The sequence below is a fragment of the Scophthalmus maximus genome, chromosome 20 (assembly GCF_022379125.1).
Source record: "Scophthalmus maximus strain ysfricsl-2021 chromosome 20, ASM2237912v1, whole genome shotgun sequence".
NCBI lineage: Eukaryota > Metazoa > Chordata > Actinopteri > Pleuronectiformes > Scophthalmidae > Scophthalmus > Scophthalmus maximus.
The window spans coordinates 12,920,328-12,941,645 of NC_061534.1; the positions used below are offsets into that span (position 1 = coordinate 12,920,328).

Sequence of the window (21,318 nt, forward strand, 5' to 3'; positions counted from 1 at the left end):
GACTCAGGTACAGACATTTGACAAGAGATTTACCTTATTTGTAGTGTTTGAGTCAATTGTCATTTTGCTTTAAAAAACAATTCTGTTATGAAACACGTACACATGTCTTTCATGGTGCTACAGAGCACAAAAATACCTTTATTACCATTATGTTTTTACCTTTTCTTACGGTTTTGCCAAGAATTTTTACATGAGGAAATCTATAGCATTTTGGGTAAAACAAGCTGCTTCTCTGAAACAAAATGGGGCCTTTTAAAATCATAAATGGAAGTCTACAAAAAAATATGATCACTGAATCAGAAACATTTTGGGATGACAAATGATTGAAGAGGGGTAAGAAAAAAAAACATAGCTGTAAATTCATGTCAAAGTCATTTGAGTGCAATTAGCTCTCAATTCACAACTAAGATTCATTTGTGTGTAAAAGATCAACATAAATGATCAGAATATGAATCCATGTCACCTCTGGTCAATCATAAATGCATTTTGTCAAAGCTATTCAGAAAAAAAGAATTAGTTGCTCTCCAAACACACGCGCACAGACACACCTTTTTGCCTACAGCTCATAAATACAATCAATCTGATATACAAATATTTGGATAGATTTATTTTTTTAGCGATTCTTAAAATGCATTTTAATCTGGATTCCTCCGATAGCCCCCCCACGTTTCGTTATTATTGGGACGAAAGCCCCCCCACTGAGACATTTATAAAGTGAAGAGTTGTTGTTGGGCAGGAGGAGGTTTAAATAAATATCTGAAACGAGCAGCGTCCGAACACTGCCGACTTCCTCCAACTCTCAGGCTGCGAAGCAGGTTTGATTCTCTCTCTCTCTCTCTCTCTCCTGCATAACCCAACATCCCTCCTTTAGGACGACTGAGGAAAAGCAAAAGACACAGCAGACAATGCACTATTGACATATTCATTCTCACACACAAACTGCCATCTCCAGCAGACAGAGGGACACTGAAGCGCTGCAGGATGCACCAACAAGTCCAATATAACAATATGAAGTTTAAAAAGGCGCCTCTTTCTTTCTATCCGTCGCACACGACCTATCGAGCGAATATGGACATTTGGACGTACAGAGGGAAACCTTGAGTCAGACGTGGGACGATCATTTCTGTGAGCTGTGTTGGATTTGAGGGGAAGGCTGGACAGCTCACAGGAGACGCATCATCATTGTACATTAAATTATGCCGACATAATCCATAGATACACTTACTTTGTGTTAAAACACATTATACAACTTTCAGTTTTCCGTTTGGATGGTGGAATAAGCCCTTTGTGGAAACGCCAGGCCTTTGGAAATACTCCAGTGACAATTAACTGAACTAAAAGAGATGACAGAGTGGTTCAACTGTTTGACAAAGACATGATGGAGACTCTTCATGCTCTTCTTGGGTGCAAGCAGAAAAGGAGGGTCCTTAAGACAGAGAGCAGTACGTCCATGTGCTTCATTTAATTTCAGGGAGGATATCGCTCAGTCCAACAAGTCTGTTTGCGCAAATCTCTCCGCGAGATGATGTTACTTCATCACCGGGTACTGGCGCTGACCGCCCAGACGACCCGAGCGGAGTCCACCTCCTGGTGGTGCACTTGTCTGGGAAAGGAGTTTAAAAAAAAAACAACAAGAAAGAAAGACGATTATGAAGTGGACAGGAAGAAACTTGAGAAGGTCTTTTACAGGATGCGGCTTCATACTGATATTTACTTTTCTTTTTTAAATTCACACCTGTGCAAACTGTGCCGGGTTATAAAAGGTGACGCCTCCTGTGGGTGCGGCTCCCTGCGGAGGATGACTCTGCAAGGCGCACGCGCGCACACACACACACACACACACACACACACACACACACACACACACACACACACACACACACACACACACACACACACACACACACACACACACACACACACACACACACACACACACACACACACACACACACACACACACAGTTACTAAAACGTGCGCAGTGTTACTCTCACTACTTCTACAGGCACACTGAATGTTTCTGACAACATTATAAAACAGAAGCGAAGTGGAACAGAGATGTCACAGAGGATGTCGTGGAGCCACAGTGAGGCAGCATTACAAACCACTGTTTGTTTTTTTTAGTAACCATGCAAGCGCTGTGATGGGTTAATGAAGCAGTGTGCTCTCAGTCTCCAGCATGCTTCACCCTGTGATCTGTGACTCAAAGTTTCCAAAGCGATCGTCAGGCGAAATGCACAATTTTGCTGAAAACCCCCCCCACAAATTTCGACCTCATGGTGGCACCAGAGGAAATGTCGCAGGGTCAAAGACAGTTGGAATATGTCTCCCGGTGACCATGAATGTCTACTCCGAATTCTGTGCCAGTCCATGACCAACTGGTGGCGCTACAGAAAAGATCATGGGGCTACAAGAAACAGTGGGCGAATCTATGGCCAGTTTACGTTTAAGTTGTTGAACCATTTGCCAGGTTTTAGTGGCTCATGACAGACTGAGTGTGAAGTGAAACAATGCTGGAGACGGCAGGCAGGCGAGCAGGCAGACATCCTGGGTTGGTTTATGTGGGTTCAGTGTGCAAACAGTGGAGCGTGCTGCTAGTGATGAGCTGGGGTGGGTGAGCAGGCGGGGGTGAGAGTGAACCGTTTGAGGGCCCAGCTAGAGGTACCTGGTTTAAATGCTGACTCACTTCGCGTGATAAAGAACTCATTGAGCTAGAACGTGAGAGCTAAAGACAGCGGGGGGGGGGGGGGGATTAATGGTAGAAACAAACAAACAAACAAAACACAAACCACAAGCCCATATTAATATCCCATGAATTAGATTAGATCAGTTTCCACTAGTTCAAAATGGAAATAAATTAGAAATCATCATTAGAAAATTAAGGTTTCTTGAAAAAAAACAGACATGGACAGAATTAGATCCCAGCAGCTAATGGAACAGGAGTTTTTACATTTTTAATGGAGGCTGTGCATTTGGCAAGATTACCAGAGAAGATTTTCAGACGACATGCACGTGTTCCTGTGTTCTTTCATAACCTTTATACATTAACTCACACTCATACAAATAAAGCAAACCGCACGCACTGGCTGTTAGGTGACGGGCATCATGTTTCGGTGGTGGCATGTCTGTACTAATGCTGCTACGGGAACATTTTGTCTTACCTCCCCAGAATGTGAGCCATCGGGGACGGGAGCACCCTCTGGGGCAGGTGGTAACAAAGTTGGGTTGAACATCTGGACAGATTAAAAGTGCAAAAAGGAAAAGACTCTGGTTGAGTAGAGGTGACAAGGAAGAAGTACATCTTTGAATCTACAATGAATGTTATGTGCATGAAAAGTAAAAAAAACAAAAAACGGGTTTACCTGTGGAGCAGCGCTGGTGTTGGGTGAATTCTGCTCCTGGTGTCCTCCTTCACTGCCCTCCAGAGGTTGTTGATCGTCAGGAGCTTTATCAGGGATAAAGGAAAATATTCAACTACTTAATTAACTTAATTTAATGTTCACTACTCACTGTCTTTCTGTGCAATTTTTTACTTATTTATTTATTTTTGTACTCTCAGAAACTGACATAATTTAATGTGTTCCTTTCATATATGACACGCACCTGAACTAGGCACAAATAGGTTAGCGGACATGGGCATCGGCGCAAGAGGAGCAAAGATGTCCACTGGAGCAGGGGCTAATCCAGCAGGTCTAGCTGTTCTACTGGGGTTCAGAACATCCACGTATCTGCTCTTAGTGCCTGAGAAGACAGAAAGACAAGTAGACAAATTGTATTAGGTGGCATCTCCCTTGATTACAGTGATTCAGCTTTCAAAAGTATTACGCAAGGTCGTGCAGTGAAGCAAAAGCCCCAGCGAGTAACCCAGATCTCACCTGCCTTCCTGGAGAACATGTTAACAGGAGGACCGCCGCTCGGAGGTGCAGCTGGCCCACCGGGGCCAGGCATCGGGGGCATCTTGGGGAAGCCAGAGGGAGGTGGCGGAGGGGGCTTACTCTGACAGATTTGAATAAAGCCACACATTAGGACTTGTTGGTCTGTAAAACTTTCAATTTCAGTTGATAAAATTAGAAAAAAAAATATCTGTCTTGTGGAAGGGCTTTAAAACCACTACAGACCTCCTCCTCGGGCTCGTTCAAGTCAACCCATCTCTGCCTCTTCTCATCCCACACAATCTGATAATTGAGAACAACATGCTCTGATAAGTATCGCTGCTGTTTAAACGTAGATGAACAAAAACTGTGCAAAAATGGGAATAGAGAGGAATGATATATCGAGACATGGAACATGTACCAGCTGTAACTTACAGAGTTGTTTTTGTCATCTGGCAAGTGAGCCTCGTTCTTCCCCTTCCCATAGAACGACTTCAGCCAGCCGACAACACCACCGGCACCACCACCACCACCACCGCCGCCGATGCCGCCGCTCTGTGTATAAAAAGAAATACATTTTAAATTGCACTGAACTGTGGGATCACTGATCAACAATTAAAGGGACGCTAATGTCCAGCTGCGAACCTTTTTAGGCGAGTCCCTCTTGACTTTCTTGGCCTCTTCTGCGCGGGGCTGTTCAGGAATTGAAGGCGGATGTGGAGAGATCTGTGTGACGGTCGAGTTGCTGCGCTCTCGTCCGACAGAGTGAGTGGAAGACTCTGAGGTGGTGCGTGAGCGACGTCCCGAAGCCTGTAGAGCAGAAAAACAGACACACCTTTCCTTATGTCATTACTTGGTTGGACTTTTAGTTGGAAAGGCCTCCTGGTTTTTACTACATGTAATAAAGCACTCAAACGCTCTGCTTAACTGTTTAGGATTTAACAAATTATAGTGATTTAAGGGCTTTTAAAATACCATATATGATTAGCTGTGCACCCTTACAATTATTTGCCTTTTTCCTGGGTATATAAGCAAACCATCTCAGAACAAGTTCTAATACAAACAACTTATTTAATACAACAACCCCCTGATATTATGTATTTCTGCAGTTTTACACAAACGCACCATATGCATTGAAGATTGTGAAGTGGTCCTCGATCTCCCAGGACCCTGCAGCGCCAGGAGAGACAATGTTGTAAACATCCTCTGTAAGATTTGTGCAACAACACCACAGCGATTACAACTTTACGGAAAAACTGACCATGTGAGCCATGTGGTCATAGAAGTCCATCTGAGGTGTGAAGGAGTTTCTGCGTGGGGAAGATGATATTGGCTGAGCAGGCTGCATCTCTGGCGGGGGCTGGTATGGCTGCTCTAAAGGTGGCATGTACCCGGGTGAAGGGGGCATGTGCTGAGGCATCTGGGGTGGCGGGTGGTTCATCTGCATGGGTGAATGCGGCACTTGAGGGGGCATGTGTGGAGGCATTTGGCCCAATTGAGTAGGTGGGGCAAACGGCTGCTGGTGGGATCCTGGATACATCTCTGACTGCTCAGGTTGAGGCTGGAAGGGAGGAGGGGCAAAGCCAGGATCCTGTGGGGGGTAGCCTGCGACGGACATCAGACCTGGTGGTCCACTGGGAGGGACTGGGTAGAACTGGGGCACATCACTGGGGGGTAGAGGCTGAGGTGGGGCCATCCCCTCTTGGAGAATGGATGTGGGTGCTGAAAAAAAATATGGAAGAGGTTTAGAAAGAGAAAAAAAAGAGACCACAAGAGCACTATTATCAGCGACACAAATACATTTACGAACACCCACCTGGAGGCATCAGCTGTACTCCCTGTGGTGGAGGCCCAGGCAGCAATGAGCTCATTAGTTGGTTGTCAGGAGTGGGGCCATCCATCTCCACCGGCATGCTGTAAGGTTCAGGTGGACTGGGCTGGTCCAAGTCAGAGGGGCTGCTGCAGTCGTACTGCGTGGGAGTTGTTCTTTCTGCACTGTAAGTGATCACCCCCGTCTAAAAGAAGAATTAAACAACTGCCGAATGATTATAAATTACAGGGAAGGTTTAAAATACGGTGAATGTAAGACTAAATCACATAACTTCCACAACAAACTAAATATCCACATTTTCATATATTATTATACTAATATAATTATCATAGCAATTTGAGTTTACGAGCAAAACAAAGGAACTAACATCAGGTTTTTATTAAGTCACAAGATTCCGCCAAATTAGTAAATGGAAAAATGTGAAAGAACCAAATGCTTAATTCTTGGCCAAAGTCTTCAGTTACAGTTGGAAAGTCAAAATATCACATTGGAAACACCTACACTCTAAACAGAACCAACAAAACAAATTCCATTATTTTCAATATATCTGTGTTTTTACGCTAACATCCGTGACTACTCTTCCTCACCCTGATCTGTCCATCCAACTGTCTGAGGTGAATCAGCCATTCAGGCTCATTGAACAACTCCTGCTCAGGCTTCTCCTTCAGTTGTGGATCGAAGAACCGCAGCTTCTCCGACATCTGTCAACAAACAGCATGGAATCGCATTTGTCAGAGTGGAAAAAAAACCTAGGAGGTACAGAGGGAAAGACAAGAAAAGAGAGGGAGCGCATACCTGTATGACTTGTCTAATAAAGACAGGAGAGTAGAAAGAGGGCTGCGTGAGGACAGTCCGAGAAATGACTTCACAGTAGTGGAAGGCCTGGGCACTCAGGCCGGCTTCAGCCAAGCGGCATGCATAGATCAACTTGAACACCTAATAAGGAGACAATTAGGATCAGAGAACAGTGTTAGTTACTCCTCGGTAATATCACCATGGTAAACAAAATCGTTATTGGTCTCCCGGCTCTGCTACAGGAGATGGTTCATTCATTAATCCGTAACAGAAGAAACCCTACCTGGAAATTGGGCAGTGAGCAGGGCTGGGAGCCGAGAGACTGAGCATACTCGTAGGCCTCAGTCCTCTGGATAGCTTCATTGGTCGCAAATTGGTAAAAGGGAAAACTGAAGTGAAGAGACAAAGATCGGGTTAGATGTGTGGCATATTTTGTGAGAAGGTGGTCTACATATTTTAAATTTCATCAATTTGTTCCGCCTGTGTCAAACCTGTGATTGGAGCCAATCAGAACCATCTTGGTGCTCTTCTTCGTGAACACTCCTAGTCCAACCTGGGCCATCATGTAGCAGAAGTGTGCAGCGTCAATCAGCCCCTTGGAAGCTGCCACAACACAAAATGAGGGCAGAAACAGTGTGAGTTGAGTTTTTGCTCTGTGAATGACGAGGATGCATGTTTTGTTTGGTGCAGTGAGGAGCTGCCTGTATGATGCATCCTACCCAGAGTGTCGCCCATGGTGGTGATTGTGCGTGTGTCCAAGTCCAGGGTGTGTGTGAGGTTAGACAGCACCATGGCCAGGTGAGGGCGCCAGTCGCCCCACTTCTCCTCTCCACAGCACTACATGAATGTGACAAATAACTTATTTGTTTAAAAAAAACCATGAAGAACTGAACAACAAAAAGCAACTTCTTTAGAACTATAACATTTTTTTCAAAGAGTACGTACAGTGGCTGATGCCGGCATCCTCCCAGACATCAGCTGGTAAACTGTCTGCAGAGGGTCATTGATGGGCAAACTGTTGGCAAACCTAAACAACAAAGGCAAACATATGAAATGTTATATCAATAAATATGTTGAAATAAGCACAGAATATCAACCTAGTTTATAAGCCACAATGTTTTATATCACTGGCACTTTACCTTGTCATGACACGTGCATGTGTCCTGTTGTCCATCTTACTGGCCAGCAGTAGGGCGTGGCCCCAGAGACCAACCTTCATGGCTGCCTCTAGTGCATCCTATTCCACAGATAAAGCAGAGCACATTTCAGATTTCAAAAAAGTTAAAATGACAATAATGCATTCATAGAGGATCCTTTCTTTTTTACCTTCTTGCGGCCGAACAGAAGGAGCTCCCTGAAGCGCTCCGTTTCCTTGCCAATGTTCTCAGGGACAGTCATGAAGGTGTCGGAGAGGAGGGAGAGTGGTCCTGCCCCCGGCTCCTCCTCGGCTCGTGCCAGTGGTTCATTGTTGAAATCGATCAGGTTGGCTTCATTCGGACTCTTGCCCGGTAGCCAAACGGAGCGATGCTCCTTCAGCAAGAGGTCAGCGATGTCCGTGCCGACAACAGTCTTGGGAAACGAGCAAGAAAGAGTACGATGAAGACGTTTCATGCAGACACACGTCACACTCTCACCTTCATATTAACATTTGTGTCCTACCCCATTCTGTCTACAGAGCAGAACGATGAAGTCCCAGAGCAAACGGGCGGAGTCCCTGTCCAAGAGGTTGTTGTCACGAGAACACTCCAGGGCTTTGTTCTGGGAGAACTTGATCACATCCACCTTGTGGGTCTCCTCCCTGGTGGGCAGAACACAAGAGTTAGACGTCAAGTCAAACCAATAATGGCAGACAGTGTAACATGATATTCTGTATTTTTCTTTTTGCCAACAAATCCCATGACAGTCCTAAATCAACAATAATAATAATAATAATATATTTGATTTAAAAGTGCTTTTCATGCACCCAATGACTTGATCTTAGTAACTAAACATTGCCTGTGTAGCAAAAGACTGACATGGCCTATTTCTCTGTGCCACTGAGCTCAGTTGTTCAAAAGCTATAAAAAGAATACTCATAATGATGAACATGGGCACCAGGGATTTCTTCAGCTAATCCCACATAGGGCATCCTGCTGCAGTGAATAATGCAAAATAAAAATAAAAAATCTCCTGAAAAATTCACTATCAATACTAAACAATTTTGTTAAAGTTGGTTGCTATGAAGAATAACAACCTTGTTAGGAAATTGTAAATGAAACTTCTTGACTGATTTTTAAATATTTATGTCTTTAGGAGGAATTCAACAAGTGCTTGGGGCTGAGTGCAAAAGACTATTGAGAGATAGACTAATGCACTGTTGGTTTTAGGCTTTTCATCGGAGTTGTTGACGATAACGGAAAGACAGAATGCTGCCAGTTACACCCCTTAAACACTAGTGTCTCTACGCTGTACGTAATGGATATAAAGTTGAGTACACTTACTTAACAAGAGGTCCAGGGAAGGCTCGCAGTTCTGCCTGATCAGGGGTGTCCTGCAGCATGGTCTGCAAACACAAACAGGGCATGAAATACTACTTCATAGAGCCTTCACACAGAGTCACACAGAGTCGCTGCTGAACTTGAGCTGAGCTTCATATTTGTTACAGGGAACAGAGCAATTAGTATTTTGTTCCCTTGTGTGGCATCAATTAATTTTCCTTCAAATCCATCAGTTTTGTCCAAAATAACTTCTCAAGAGCAAATCAGTCCATTTCTGTTCGTTTTTTTCCCCACTGTGTAGATATTAAAACAATTATGACACTATTCACTGCAACATTGGCACCCTGCCCTTAGATCCTGCTTCTTGGATGCAGACAAATTCCCAGAACTACACTGACGATGCTTAAATGTAAGATGTTGAATACGAACCTCCATGTTGTAGACATCAACTAGAGCGGGCTGTCCAGCTGAAGGGAGATTGGGCAGAACTTGAACCAGATGACCACCAGGACCAAACCGGGCACAGCGGTGGGGCATGGCAAACTTCTCTGGGGTTGCAGGACGAGGGGGGGCTACAGGACAAACAAGAGTCAGACTACGAGTGTTTGGAAGAATCCTGTGAGAATTTAGAGAATGCTAATGCTTGAAAAAAGCCAAACTACCCTGAAACTGAGAATTCCCTACTCACGTTGCTCAGGGGTGATCCATGTGCTGTCTGCAGTGTACTCAGAGGGATATAGGTACTGGCTGTAGTTCTGGGTGGAATCAGCTGGGTTTGGGTATTGTCCGTAGGAGTAGTCCGCGGCCAGAGTGGAGGCCGTGGTGTCATAGACTGCTGACACCAAGTCAGGCTGGCTCCTGTATACCTGGCTCTGCAGGATGGGAAGACAAACATAAACAATTTTCAAATAGGGAGACATAGGTAATACATAAAAGCACGTACAGAAAATTGCACACATTTTCAAGAGCAACAAAAAACAGTTGACAAACTTCATTACAAGTCAGCAGAATTAGCCACTTGTTGCATACAAAACTGTATTGCAGCCGTTATCATCCATCTTTCTTTAACATGAGCAGTGGGTCCACATAGATCACCATCTTAAAACTGTCAAGGAACTGTTATGAATGAAGCAGCAGACCAGCAGAAATGATCATGAGACTGCTGGGTAGCATAGCTAATAGTACAGATTATGTGCTACCAGGGCGCGAAGAACATAACTGTAGAAAAAAAAATAAAAGTGTCCGAGTTGTTGCAGCATTAACAACCTTGAAATAAAGTGAGGGGAAATCAGGTGCTTCTGCAATTACAGTGATTTTACCTGACAATGAATGTTAAACGCGTTCCCACTCGTTTCTCTCCAGCTCATTTCTAACATTCTGAAACTCAACCACAGGTCACAGATGCACCATGTGGTAAACACATGGATCAGTCTCAAAACGATACAACTCGTTTTGATGAACATTTACTCACGTACAGTGTGTACGTACAATAGGGATTTCTTAATATTTTTTAAAGGCACCATGTCTTCAAATTGATTGTTTCATCTGGGCCTAAACGCAAGTCTAAACTTTGGATAACATTTCTCTCAGCGGCAATACAAATCCTGCATTTGCACGCGCAATGACCAATAGGCCTATACTGCAAGCTCACGTGATTCAGTATCAAAAAAATGGTCTTCCAATGACAATTACATTGTTTATCACAATAATTTCTGGGACAATATATCATGCACCACAAAGTAGTTATCGTAACAGGCCTAGATATTGCTATCAAAAGAATGACTGCATCAGAATTGGAAAGGTTGTTCCAACATTTAGGAGTGTTGAATGACTCCAAAATCACAGTGTGATCACCTGTCAACAGGTTATGGGTTTATTTATAGTTTATTAATATACTGTGAGTCAGGAGTGCTGGTGTCAAATAAGGATGGATGAAGACACGTGGCAGGTGAGGAGCACCATCTTTTTCCTGAAAGCAGTTGCACCACATGTCGCTGTCTGTAACATGCTCACAAGTGACCATACATTGGTTGAGCCAGATAATAACACCTACAGTCGGAATAGAGAAAAAATATTTACCTGTTGTGACCGTGAGCTGAAGCTGCTTCGTCTGCTGTGGTGGCTTTGGGAGCTGTGCACGCTGTGTGCCGACTGCTCGCTGTGGACGCTGCGACGGTCAAACTCATCGGCGTACACCTCTGCACGTCGCTGGTACTCGTCATCAAAACTGGGATCATAACCAGGATAGTACCGCCACTGGTCATCGTAGCCATCTTTCCTGCGAATGGAGTGTCAACATCCACAGGAAATCATAAATGTGAAAAACAGAGGAGAGGTTGACATTTCGAACAAGTCTGAAAGTTTCAAACATCTAACAGACTGCACTCCATTAAGAATAAAATCATATTTTCCATCAGACATCTACATGAACAGGAAATATTTGCACATAAAGTACAGGAATAACAGCACATACAAACAGCTACAACAGCACTTTCCCAAAAAACTCTAAAGTACCTAATAACAAATGTACATTCATTTAATAGCAAAAATGTCACTGACATGTAGCACATAGAATGGCGGTTTACTCTGCGTACCTGGCAGGATACATCTGAGGATTATAGTAGTTTTCTCTGCCTCTGTCATCGTAATTTGACCAGTAGGCCTGATCATAGTATCCTCTGTATCGAGGGTCATACTGTCCATAGTTGTATCCTTCCCACAGAATATATGGAGAGGAATAGAGAGAGATTCATATAAAAAAATGTATACACACAATGATTAATACATTTTTTAAACTAATTATTTTGTCACAACCTCAGTGAATGAGCAGGGGACGGGGGGCTTTCTGATTTATATTAGTAATTGATTACACATTCTTAGCTCTGTGACTCATACCTCTGTAATCATAGTTCTTGGAGTAATCTGCATAATATACATTATTGGCATTTTGGTTTGCTCTGTGGTAATCCTCAGGATAGCCTTGTCTGTGGGACAGAGTAATAGAAAGAGATTATAATTCATAGGTCAAGTACTAGAATCATCAAAACATTATTGAGAAAGTTGCCTCTGCTGAAAACAAACAACAAATACACCACAGGGATACGTCGTTCTCAATATTCTCAGATTAATCTGCACAAACAAATAAACGATTGAAATAAAATAAAATTGTCGCTTTATATGCAGTACATCTAATGTGAGATTGAGGAACAGCTTCACAGACCTGGATGAGGGCCTGTCAGAGTACTGACTAGCCCTGGAGCTGGGTCGCTCTGGCTGAGGCTCTCTGTACTGGTAGTTTGGATCGTGATAAGCTGGGGTCTGCCCATCATATCTGCCATACCAAGGATCTGTTCGGCTCCTGTATTGACCATCCTGGGAGAGAAAAGCATCAATAAATCGGTTTACTTTTTTGCACTTTACGGCAGCTCACACGTAATCTCAAGGATTTGGCAATGCAGTATATATTTACATAAAAGCAGCAGATGAAAATATTCACAAGCCATTATAGAAATAAGAAGACCACATACTTGATAATATTGCTGTGCTCTTGGATCCCCAGGCGGAGGAGGGTACTGGCCAGGAGGATATGGTGCTCTGCTATTCGGGTATTCTCCATAGTAGCCACCATACATCTGTCCTGGCTGTAGAGCAGGTGGCCCATAGCCTTGCTGGCTACCTGCAGACGAGGGTGGTCGTGGTGGCTCCGCAACAGCTGGTCCTCGAGACCCTGGGGGGTATGCAGCAGCAGCGGCAGCAGCAGCAGCAACAACAGGAGGAGCACTCCCTGCAGCAGGCCCCTGGGCTGGAGCTGGATACTGGCCATGGGAGGGTTGTGCTCCACTCACTGGAACAGCAGGAGCATCACTCTGTCCCTGAAGTGCAGCCTGACGATCTGATGACTTAAGAAGTTCTGCTGGTGGCGGCTCAATGTTTGCAGCTGCTTGGGAAGCTGCTGACAGTACCTGTGGGGCAGATGAAGAGGCTGGGGTCTGGATAGGGGCACTCCCTTCCATTCTTAACCCCTGCTGAGCATCTTTGGTTACCTGTAGGTAAAATCCATTACTAGACTGTGAAGACTCGTGTAAGAAGGGAGGATGGCCGGATGCTTGGTTTTGGGTTTGTGATTGGTGCATAGAAAAATCAAGCAGTTCATAATTTGATGGCTGATTGTGATTGGAGACAGTAGCAGTCACGAGAGAAGCCTGTGGATTAACTTGGAGAGCAGAGTAACTGTCTGTATGGCCCCTTGAAAGAGGAGGGCGGACTGGCTTAGCTGTGACTTCTGATGTTGCCGCCTCTGTGTGGTCGCGGGTCAGATTGAGCGGACCGTGGTTGGAGGCTGAAGAACCGAAGCTCATTGGTCCAGGGGGAAACAGTGGATTTGGATAAGAGGCTACTGGAGGTGATTGGGAGGTACTGGCACCCTGTCCTTGTGCGTATGATCTCACAGGTGGGGTCGTTTCCCTAAGGCTAATTTGACTGGCTGGTTGAAGAGAGGGACTGGGGGAAATCACACTATAATTTGACACAGGCGGGGCAATCAAGACAGGTTGCTGGCGAGAATCAGTCACCAGGAGAGATGCATATCCCATGTTGCCTTGAGCGTCAGTTGACTCTGCATCACTCACCTTTGGTGGGTTCTCTAGGTTCTCTGAGTGCTGCTGTGAGGTTGGCTGAAATCTCTGGGAGGCCTGGAGGTCCAGGGGACCATCCTCTGGAGGTTGGATAACGTCAGCACTGGGCTCTCGTAAAGGGGCAAGAACTGTTGGGGCAGCAGGGGCTAGGAGAATGTTAGCACCCAAGCTAGTAGGATCAGACTGCGCCCAGAGAGTGGTGGCAGGGCTCTCACAGGGCCGACTTGCACCATGAGCACGGGATGAAGGTCGAGAGTGAGAATGAACCACTGGGTGTGTTAGGTGAGGTACACTTACTCCAGTCCCAGGAAGCAAGGGGTGTCCTGGCCCATAAATATTTTCCATATTATCTGGTGGTTGCTCCAGGTTGCCAGGTGTAGAATCTGAGCCCCCTTCTGCCACAATTTTAGCCATATCAACTTCAGCAGGACGCACCCCAACACTATGCGAGCGAACAGGTTCAAACGAGCTGTTAGCACTTGCCTGAAAGATACCAGTTGGTTTGGGAGGGCTAGGTGTGGGTTGCCACATCTGCTCCTGGGAGTTCTGCCTTGCACCCAAATCTCCAGCTGGAGAAGTGTCAATCTGCTCAAAGTAACCTCCGGTGGCAGCAGACAGGTTAGCATCATCAATGAGACGAGGGCTTTCCTGCTGAATGAAGGTGCCTACTACTCCCTGGTGCCGACGAGGGCCAGTTCCACTTCCATGGCTCATGTTGCTATAGTTGGATGATACACTGGCAGATCTCATTGGTCTTGGAACAGAATCTGGAGTCTCCAGGTTAGGCCCGGTTTCAAACTGGTCAACTTCATTTACTGCAATAGCAGCAAGACTACCATGAGCTTCACTGGGTAATACTTCCTGATTTGGTACACACTCCAAATTTTCCACATGGTCGTACTGAGAATCAGGCCGCTTCTGGGTACTTCCCTGTGACGCATGGTTGCCATCATTCATGTACGGTACATGTGAATGATCCTGAAGAGAAGGTCCTTGATAATCCATAGAGACATCTGCGTGGACACTGTGGGTTTGTGGGTTGTTGTGATGCTGAAAGGATCCAGGAATACCATTCACTGCTTTATTTCTGTCTCCAGCCAGTGTTTCCTCATTTTCCACATCATTGTCCTTGAAAAACATAGAGAGTGTGCCAGACTCCTGAGAGTATGGTAACGGAGGAGGGGCAGAACTAGGCCCAGGCTCAGGCTCAAAACTGGACGCATGTTGAGCGTCAGGTTTGGGCTGAGAATGGACCGGGCCAGTCCCCATTTGATGGTAGCCCGAGTCCTGTGTCGGTTGGCTGAACCAAGAGTCTTGAGGGGCAGAGCTCTGACTAAAGTAGCTTTGAGTTTGGAAGTGTGAATTATGCTGCTGGGTTGCATTTGGGTCAGACCATTGAAAACCAGGGACATTTACAGGGTTCTGGGTAGGAAGAGGAGCTGGAATCTGGGGATGTCCAAGATGTGTTGGAGAGGTTGGGGTGTTGTGATGAGGCGATGGGGCGTGGGACAGGTACATCTGCGGCTGTGGAGGTATGTTAAAAGGCTGCGGAGGAGGGTCACTAGTAGGCTGGAAGTAGTTCTGAACTGATGGAGGGCGACTTCCATGATCAGGGGCCCATTGGGAAGAGGAGGTGGCAGGAGGAGCTGGCTGGAAGGGCACAGGCTGAGGTGGTGGCTGTCCTTGAAATTCCTGGTTAAACGGTATCTGACTTGGCGCTGGGGCTGAGGAGACAGGTGGTGGCTCTGTGGCCGTGGATGGTGGCTGTTCTCTTGAATTAAAATAGCCCTGTTCAGTATGGGAGGATGCATATCCTGAGGGGCTCGGAGCTGGGAAACCACCAGGGGATGCTGTGCTGTGAGGGTTAAACAGTGTCACCCCTGACACAGAGGATGGTGGGGGACCAGAAGGAGCAGCTGGGACATCCTCCAATGTCCGTGGCTGTGGAGGCAGCCCTCCACCAGCTTGAGAGTACATGGTGTTAGGTGGGGCCTGCATGGGTGGAGGGTTGCTGCTCGAAAGCGTCGGGAGACCACCTGCAGCCATAGGAGGAGGAGCTCTAACAAAAGCAAAAGGGTCTGTCATGGGTTGGGTAGCGGGTGGCATTGTGGCAGTAGCTGCTGCTGCTGGTGCTGTGTGTTTGTGAGGCCTGGTCCTGCGGAACATGTTGGGCCCTGAGGGAGGAGGGCCAGAGGCTCCTGGGGGTCCAGTCCGCGGAGGGGGCTGCATGGTTGCAGAGCTAACAGGTCCGAGGACCAGGTCACTCTAGCAGATGTCACTGAAGAGACTAAATCAGACGAAGCTGGGTAAAGGAAAGGAAAGAGGGAGTGGTTAACAAAAAGCTGTTGGATGGATTTTACCACACCTCTATTTGTTTACTAATCTAACATCCTAGAAACGTACAACGTGGCAATTTGTACTTGAGTTGTACGATTTTATTTGAGAGTAATACATTAAGTGGAATACTGAGCCGAGCTCAATTGACCAATTGTAATGAACGTAATCTGGCAACTTGGATTACATGAAGCACAATGAGTCATTCTGTTTTACTTTCAAAGATTTCTATTTATCTAACTCGAGCAATAAGAAGAGACAGGATGCCACGAATGAATGTAAACATTGCTGTGTAGGATAAAACTAAAAAACACAGAATCACATGCTTTGCAGCAAGGTCGTTTTCAAAATAACAGAGGGAAATCCAAAATGCTCAACTACTTGTCTTAAAAATTACCCCAAATTCTTTTGATTATGTAATAGCTTGAGAACATCAAATCTGATGAAATATTAAGGAAACGTTGATCTTACGATCGTATTGAATCTTTTAAACAGGAACTTGCTGTTGCAAGTGTGAATGAACACACACACACACACACACACACACACACACAACATGAGATGGTAAGTCATCAGACTCAAACACGTCAGACCTGTCAGTGGGACGTTGAGGGGAATGAGCACCGAGTCTGACACCGAGCGTTTGACAGGTCAGAAAAGGGGGAGATCAGTCACAGAGAGCAAGGTGACAAGCGGTCTTGACCAGGTGGACTCTCCCGACGTGATCCCGGATCTATAACAAGTGTCCCGGGTTATTCTTCGACCGAGAACCGCTGCATGCCCCTGAGCTAACGTTAGCGCAGCCGATGTCCCGACCTGCCAATGGTCAACGCCGAGAGAAACCCACAACGTTTTGGCCTACGAAAGGTGGACGACACAGACGTCCCATTATCACCCGACTCTTGTGGGAAGGCGAGTGGCCAACTCCGTTAGGTTCCGGTGCGACTTTGGGCGAACGTTACACAGTAAGCTGCCTGGGAGGAAAAGGTCCCGGGCGCTCGGCTCGGCAGCTAACGGTAAACGGTGCACTGCCCTGCGAGCCCCTGGACACAGCAAAACACGGGTAGTCAACGTCGCGAAGTCTTCCCCCGGGGCCAGGGCCACGGACCGTCCGACGAACAGCGACTCATCCTTCACACACACACCTAACACCGACACCGAGCGGTCACAGGTCGCCGGGGCCACTCGTCGACCACAATTTAACAGGTTCACTGCCTGGTCAGCTAGCATTAGCAGCGCCGCTCAGTTAGCAATGCTAGCTAACTAGCCCGTGCTAACTACCGGTATAACAGTTCCCGGTCAACCCTTGACACCGGATTGAACCGGTCGGAGTAAAACGCTGCCTGCAGCGGTTCATATTCACTCGTGTCCGATGTCAGAAATGTGTACAGATGTAAATCAATTCTTACAAGTATGCAGGAGGGTGAGTCTGACACAGCGCCACCATCTTCAATGAACACATCCTACTGGGCTACGTGTACAAGCCGCGTCACGGGCCAAACAACGTCGGCGTCATCACGGGGCGGGGCTTGTCAACAGGGTTCATTCACTGTATTCCTCTTGATCGATTTATGTGCACGCGAGAGCTGACGGGCGGAACCTTCCTCTGCTCCCGGGCCTCACTTCTTCGTGGAGTGGATTCCGCCGGTCGTTGGAAACTTTCCTTTGAGATTCGGGTCCATGCTGTTGACACACGACTGCATCCCATCATCTCTGCAGATTTATAAAAAATGCATATTCATGCTGCAAATTTCCCCTTGAACCACATCCCATAAGGGGTCGTACTGGATCCGGGTTGGGTGACTGTTGCAATCAAGTTGCCATAGTCATGAAACCAGTTTGAGTCGACTTCTGCTTTTGTGAAATGATGCTGGTTTATGTAGAAATTAGTGGATGGATAAAATTGTGGCATGATCAGCAAAAATACTTTTAGGCTGTGACAAAACATAATAGAATATATCTATTCTTCTTCTTTGCTGACAGGTGTGGAACACCCATATTATCCTTTGCTGTCATAGCCTCAGACTGTACAGTAGGTTGCAGCTCATCCACGTCGACGTGTTGTAAAGAGTGGTTATCTGAGTTACCTTTGTCTTCCCTTCAGCTTCAATCCCTCTGACCTCTCTCCCCTGACCCCTCTTGTCAACAAAGCTTTACTGTCCACACTGTTTATCACTGGACTTTTGTTGTTTTTGCACCATTTTCTGAGTTAAAAAAAAATAAATCCCAGGAGATCAACAGTGTCAGAAATATTCAAAGTGCCTGTCTGTCACCAACAATCATGCCACCAGTCACTGAGATGACAGCTCTTTTTGTGTTTAATGTGACCACGACCTGTCCTATAAAGTGTGATTTTATGCATTGCGCTGCTGCCACATGATTAAATTACATGAATAAGCATGTGTGCAGATAGTCCTAATAAAGAATTCAGTGAGTGTTTGTTAATTTCCAAGAAAGTTTAAGGGTCCTTAAAAATTAGTATCATTGTAACATTATTTGCATTGTGAATGGGGGAAAGCATCTCTTTACAAAAGTCTGTGGACACAATCGGCTCTTGTCAATGTCAGTGTTTCAGAATGGATTATAATTGTATGTGTGATCAGCTGCAGGTCCATAATCACGATCCTCTCACATAACTGTCATTACTCAAGTTTTAGCTTCTTTACACTGTGTTCTAGTACATTTTACAATTCCCTTTAAGAGCTTACTGATTACTTTTAAGGCTCTTCATGGCATTTCACCATTTCATAACATTTGAAGAGTGTATGCAACGTAGGCACAGGGAACGTCCACTGGGGGGCACTATGGTTTCATCCACATATTATCTACTCTGAAGATGAGCTATTTTTGCAGATTAACCAAGTATAACTCTCAGGTGTTCTTTATAAGCAAATTGGTGTCATGCAAATTGCAACATGAGTGTAGAGTATTTAGAATTTGTATTCAAATACTACTAGGACCCTCTTTCCAACTCAGTGGCATATGTCGTCTGCTGTTGAAGAAAGAATACAGCAACAGGCATGTAGGAGTTCATAGATATGCACTTGTTTTGGCAGTTAATGGACATATGATATAAGACCAAAACCAGATATACGAATGTGATTCTGAGCAAAACTTCTTAAAACAAATGTGGTTGTGGAAAAAACCTTTGGAATAAGTATGACCAATACAAAAATGAATGGAAGAAATATGGGAATCAAGAATATGTTGTTAATTTTAGAAAGAATGTATGAATGTTAAAATATTTTGAGTAGGCTTCAAATTGTCATAAAAGCAAGAGATCAAACAACCACATTGAAACTGGACAATGGAGGGGGTGGAAGACAATGAGAAAATCTATATGAACTTAAATTTTTATATTAAGTTATATTTAGTGATAATACATTCCACCTTTGTAATACATTATCTAACTTTTTAATGCAACCACTAATCCCTCACTGAGGGCTATCTACACAAGGCCGTTGGCCACAGTATGTGACATATAGAGAGTGTATAATGGAAAGTATTGGTGTAATGGAAATGTCCACATTGAAAAATCGCCACGACGATAGATGTACATCTTTGACTTGCTCACACGCCTCCTTTTCCTCTACTTTCGCTCAGACTTGTCAACCGAAACCTATCCTCCCACCAGACTGTGTCTGGAGAATATGGGCCACGGGGCAGGTTGGAACAGACCTTCCCGTTTGCACCTAAAACCCAATGGCTTCTCCTCTTGGTGCTGTTGAGTAATCTTGAGCTGTGTGTGTGTGTGTGTGTGTGTGTGTGTGTGTGTGTGTGTGTGTGTGTGTGTGTGTGTGTCTTTGTGTAGTATCTCTACACAAACAGGATACACACGTAATAGATCCTGCACATTGCTAAATTCATAGTTCATTTTAAATAAATTAATGCCTTGGACTATATGTAACATCATTTAAACACAGAAACAGGATATACACAAATGCAATAATACAAGGCATTATTTCAAGTATATTATTAATTAACAACATATTTAATTTCTTATTAATTGATTGTCATCTCCACTGCCAAACATTAATGAATCAAACTTTATTTGTATAGCACTTTTAAAGACATTATCACAAGAAAAAGACATACAGAAATGATATAACACAAACATAACCCCACCTGCCCTATTTAACATTTATAACCAGAATATCTAATAAAAGGATAGTTCAATATATATATGTGTGGAGGCTAACATCTAAATAGATCATGAATGGCATTGTAGTAAAAGATAGTTGTAATAATATAAGAGATCACTTCAGGAGAAGTTAAAATTCCTGGCATGCATTAATCAGATGTTGATACAGTGCATATGATGGCTAAATGGTTGTGGTTTAAAGTAACCAAGTAACTCAAATGTAGTGCAGCTAAAGATGGCCTTTTTACATGCATGTATAGTATATTCATACACACAGAGTTTAGTTTTAAAAAAATATACAAAAATACATGTTACATGTTTGTATGAATAGGTAATAAGGAGTAGAGATTGCACAAAAAAGTTACATTTGTAGAATCAATTTTACATCATCTGAAAACTCCTATTAGGCCCATATTGATTCACAGGTTTGACATCCAAATGAAAAGTGGAGGCTGTATGTCATAAAGAAAGGGCATTGTGCAAACCTTTTTTTCGTCTGCTGTATCTGTGGCTTGCAGCACTTCCTGGGGTTCTTCAGTGTTTGTGACACTGACAGTGTTTGTCCTCAGAGACTCCATCTAGCAGGCCATTAAGGCCGTGTTTACAGGAAAGCCAGGAGAGTGGTTAATGTTTGGCTAACCACTATCTAAACTCCTGATAAGCCCTCCAATATCAACCTGAGCCCTGTGGGATTTCTTTTTTTTCTCAATTGCACAGGATCTCTGAACAATTGGGCCAGAGTGAGTTCAAACTTGCTCAGGCACATACATTCGCATTTATCTGTCAAATTTGGCAGGTGTGTGATAACTGAGATAGGAAGATAGCATGGAAAGATGACAAATAGACGACAAACATACAGGTCTTGAGTCCCAACCTGGTCTTTGTATCTCTGAATCTGAATCTCTCTCTCTATTACATACACATACACACACACACACACACAAACACACACACACAAACACACACACCACAACACACACCAACGCACGCACACACTGGTGTTTAACAGAGTGATAGAAAAGATTGTATGGGCAGGCGTGGGCCTGGTTGTACAATATAAGATGCATAGATTAGAGTGACAGCAATCAGAGAATCTCACACCTCTCTTCAAAATAAACCAGCATTGAGGTTTGAGGTATGGCTGCATGCATGAGAAACACACCCCTGTCATGGTAATTAATATCTCATGTAATTTATTTACATGGCTACAGTCTCTCACAGTCGGCCTATGGT

The 21,318-nt window shown here is 44.7% G+C and overlaps 1 protein-coding gene across 7 annotated transcripts; it reads right to left on the reverse strand.

Moving 5' to 3' along the window:
* Positions 1 to 107: 107 nt before the first annotated feature.
* Positions 108 to 17,461, reverse strand: sec16a (SEC16 homolog A, endoplasmic reticulum export factor). 7 transcript variants are annotated; one of them, XM_035607681.2, is made up of 32 exons: positions 17,354 to 17,461; positions 13,605 to 15,912; positions 12,504 to 13,019; positions 12,197 to 12,348; positions 11,872 to 11,960; positions 11,571 to 11,688; positions 11,056 to 11,254; positions 9,665 to 9,848; positions 9,406 to 9,548; positions 8,980 to 9,041; positions 8,159 to 8,297; positions 7,826 to 8,068; positions 7,639 to 7,736; positions 7,445 to 7,526; positions 7,219 to 7,336; positions 6,991 to 7,102; positions 6,783 to 6,888; positions 6,500 to 6,640; positions 6,292 to 6,405; positions 5,690 to 5,888; positions 5,135 to 5,595; positions 4,999 to 5,043; positions 4,519 to 4,683; positions 4,309 to 4,428; positions 4,120 to 4,176; positions 3,877 to 3,997; positions 3,605 to 3,742; positions 3,364 to 3,446; positions 3,163 to 3,234; positions 2,667 to 2,726; positions 1,736 to 1,804; positions 108 to 1,603 (listed from the first exon to the last, which is right to left on the reverse strand). In XM_035607681.2, exons 2-32 carry the CDS (start codon positions 15,837 to 15,839, stop codon positions 1,529 to 1,531), a joined length of 6,516 nt encoding a protein of 2,171 aa, XP_035463574.1. In that variant the 5' UTR covers positions 15,840 to 15,912; positions 17,354 to 17,461; the 3' UTR covers positions 108 to 1,528. The 7 variants fall into 7 exon arrangements, with proteins under 7 accessions (XP_035463574.1, XP_035463576.1, XP_035463570.2 ...); XM_035607683.2 differs by having other exon boundaries at positions 12,504 to 12,938; positions 17,354 to 17,460; XM_035607677.2 differs by having other exon boundaries at positions 2,688 to 2,726; positions 12,504 to 15,912.
* Positions 17,462 to 21,318: the final 3,857 nt, after the last annotated feature.

Coding starts and splice junctions, on each gene's coding strand:
- sec16a (XM_035607676.2), bottom strand. CDS start 15,839: ATGCAGCCCCCTCCGCGGACTGGACCCCCAGGAGCCTCTGGCCCTCCT. Junction 4,684..4,998: donor CACAATCTTCAATGCATATG/GTGCGTTTGTGT, acceptor TCTGCTCTACAG/GCTTCGGGACGTCGCTCACG. Junction 2,727..3,162: donor ATGGCTCACATTCTGGGGAG/GTAAGACAAAAT, acceptor CGCTGTCTTTAG/CTCTCACGTTCTAGCTCAAT.